The 2,763-nt window shown below is 48.4% G+C and overlaps 1 protein-coding gene across 1 annotated transcript; it reads right to left on the bottom strand.

The window, feature by feature from the left end:
- Positions 1–1,369: 1,369 nt before the first annotated feature.
- On the bottom strand, positions 1,370–2,296 carry LOC126764668 (uncharacterized). The gene has a single exon (XM_050482325.1). The coding sequence runs from the start codon at positions 2,294–2,296 to the stop codon at positions 1,370–1,372; it is 927 nt and encodes a 308-aa protein (XP_050338282.1).
- Between the last annotated feature and the right edge of the window lie 467 nt (positions 2,297–2,763).

Genomic DNA, 2,763 nt, shown 5'->3' with positions numbered 1-2,763 from the left:
ATGACGGCTCTTCGACTTTTCCCATTCTGTAGAGGTACTTTTTGAAGTATCCGTGGCCGGATAACAGCTGAGTTGTGTAAAAGTCTACTTCTCCGAATTTACGACTTGTCCATAAATCTAGGTCTTTTATCAGCCTGGCCGTCCATCTGCCGCAACTCTTATTCTCCCATCTTTGTTGCCATGATGTTATCGTATCTTTCTTTATTTGTTGAATTGCGCCCATGTTGGTGCCGGGTGATTTCTTTAGCTCCCACAGCTTTTTTCTTTCATATGCCAGTAGGTCGATTGGAGCATTGCCGCTTATAACTAATATTGCGTCGCCTGATACTGTTCTGTAGGCTGATGCAACTCTGAGGGCTGCGGTGCGGTACACTCTGGCCACTGCCTTACGCCGGTTTTCCTTTCTAAGCGCGTCTGCCCAGACATTAGGAGCTTTCTCTTTCCTTGGCTGGGGCCTCCTATGTTAGCCATTAATCGGCTCAGTTGAGACGTGATCTTCGCTGCCTTACCTGCGGCGTGCTGGATTTGTGCCCAGAAGGTTAGTCTGGGGTCCAGTCTTACGCCTAGGTAGTTAACTGACTTTTTTGTCCTAAGAATATCCGCAGTCGTGTGCATGCTTATCTCCAGAGGTATGTGCTTGTTTGTTAGCAGCAGTAGCTCAGTTTTCTCCGTAGCGAGCTGGAGGCTGTGTGTGTCGAGCCATGCTTGCGTCCGTATCATGACCTGGTTCAGTTTTCTTCTCGCTTCTTCTGTATCCCTCGTTGTGATTACTGCTGCAATGTTGTCCGCATAGTCAATTAGATACGATTCATCTGGCATTTCTAGTTTTAATATTTCGTCATAACTGATGTTCCACAGGTCTGGGCCTAGAATGGATCCTTGTGCTGCCCCTGACGTCACTGCTTTTTGTCGTGATCCCTCTTTAGTTTCGTACAGCAGTTTCCTGTTACTTAGGCAGCTCCGCACTACAGCCCTGAAGTAGTCAGGTATATTGAAGCCATTTTCGAGGGCGTCGATCATATCTACCCATCTAGCGCTGTTGAAGGCATTTCGTACATCTAGAGTCGCCAGCAATACTATTCTTTTGTATTTATGCCATCTGCGCTTTGCTGCTTCTACGCTTTCTATGACGCATTTTATGGCTCCTATGGTTGATCTGCCGGGTCTAAAGCCGTGTTGTCTAGGCGACAGTCCTCCAGCTTCGTTGATAGCCGCTTCGAGTCTGGGTTTAAGTAGGCTTTCGTACAGCTTTCCCGCTGTGTCAAGCATGCATAATGGCCGGTATGCTGATGGCGAATTGGGGTCTCCTTTTCCCTTACTGATTAGCACCAGCCGTTGCTTTTTCCAGGGTGCAGGGAATATTCCGGCTTCAAGGCAGGCGTTGTACATATTCAGTAGTACTCCTGGGCGTTCTGCAGCGATTATTTTGAGGACTTCTGCTGGGATCCCGTCCGGGCCGGGTGATTTGTTCGCCTTGAGCTTGCCGGTGGCTAACTTGCAGCTCTTCAAGGGTGAACTGAGGGATTTCCGCAGTGCTTAGAGTTTGTTCTGGATCACTGGCTCTTGTTTCGTGTGTGGGGAATAGTGCGTTCACGATGTGTTCCATTTTGGCAGCGGTTACGTCAGGTGGCTTTGCTCGAGCGCCGAGTTTTTTCATCACAATTTTGTACCCTAGCCCCCAGGGGTTTCTGTTTATATCCTCCCGTAGTTCCTCCCATTTTTTCTTTTTACTGTCGTCGATGGCGTGCTTCAGCTCCTTTTTTGCTGCTTTGTATTGCTCGGCTTCTTGGGGTGCGGCTCCTCTGCGCCTGGATCTCGTGTAAGATCTGCGAAGGCGGAGGCACGTGCGTCTGAGTTCGGCGATGTTTTCAGTCCACCAGTAAACTGCTGCTTTACGTTTGCTGTGGGTAGCCTTGGGCATTGATTTTTGGCAGGCTTTGGTTATATTACGCATTGTGTGCTCGACTGTTTTTCTTGCTATAAGGGAGGGGCCGCTAGATGGGTGCTGCTCGTCCATTGCGGCGATTAATTTCGATGTGTCTAGCTTCGAAATGTTCCACTTTCGTGTTCCACTATATTTGCTGAGCTGGTGAGCGTTTCTTCCAGTGTCGATCATGAAAGAGATGTAGTGATGATCACTGCCAGTGTAGTCCTCCAGGACTTTCCAATTATTTATTGAGCCTGCCATGCGTTCTGTTGATAGGGTGATGTCTGGTGTGGTTTTCTCGCATCCCGGTCTTCTGAACGTGGTTGCATTTCCCGTGTTGAGCACTATTAGACCTAGCCGCGCAGCCATATCTAGAATTCTCTTTCCTCTCGAGTCAGTGTTTGGCATACCCCACTCTACGGCTCTAGCGTTTAGGTCTCCGGCGATAATCAATTGGCCTTCTATAGTCCTGGCTGTATCCTCTATATTGTCGAGCTTTTCTTGGAATTCCTGTGTACTATCGCTTGGCGTCAAGTAGCAGCTAATTACTGTAAAAATTTCGCACTTGGCCCACACGAAACCGTTGCCGTTCCCATTGCTTACAGTGGTGGCGTTACTCCCTGGTGGTAGCTATATAGCGGCGGTTGAGCTGCTATCTTCTAGCCATCTGCCTGTCTCTTTCTTTTTGTATTGCTCGCTTATGATGATTATCTCGTAGTCATTTTCCATCACCATTTGCGAGAGTAGTGCGTCAGCGGCCTTGCATCTATGCATGTTGGCTTGTAGGATCTTCATCTGTTTCGGTAATTCCTATATACCGAGCATTTTGCGGAGCC

The sequence above is a fragment of the Bactrocera neohumeralis genome, unplaced genomic scaffold (genome assembly GCF_024586455.1).
Source record: "Bactrocera neohumeralis isolate Rockhampton unplaced genomic scaffold, APGP_CSIRO_Bneo_wtdbg2-racon-allhic-juicebox.fasta_v2 cluster09, whole genome shotgun sequence".
NCBI lineage: Eukaryota > Metazoa > Arthropoda > Insecta > Diptera > Tephritidae > Bactrocera > Bactrocera neohumeralis.
This window is presented reverse-complemented; position numbering and strand designations above follow the sequence as displayed.

What these genes read in the sequence shown, in the direction of transcription:
- LOC126764668 (XM_050482325.1), bottom strand. Translation starts at nt 2,296, where the DNA reads ATGGCTGCGCGGCTAGGTCTAATAGTGCTCAACACGGGAAATGCAACC.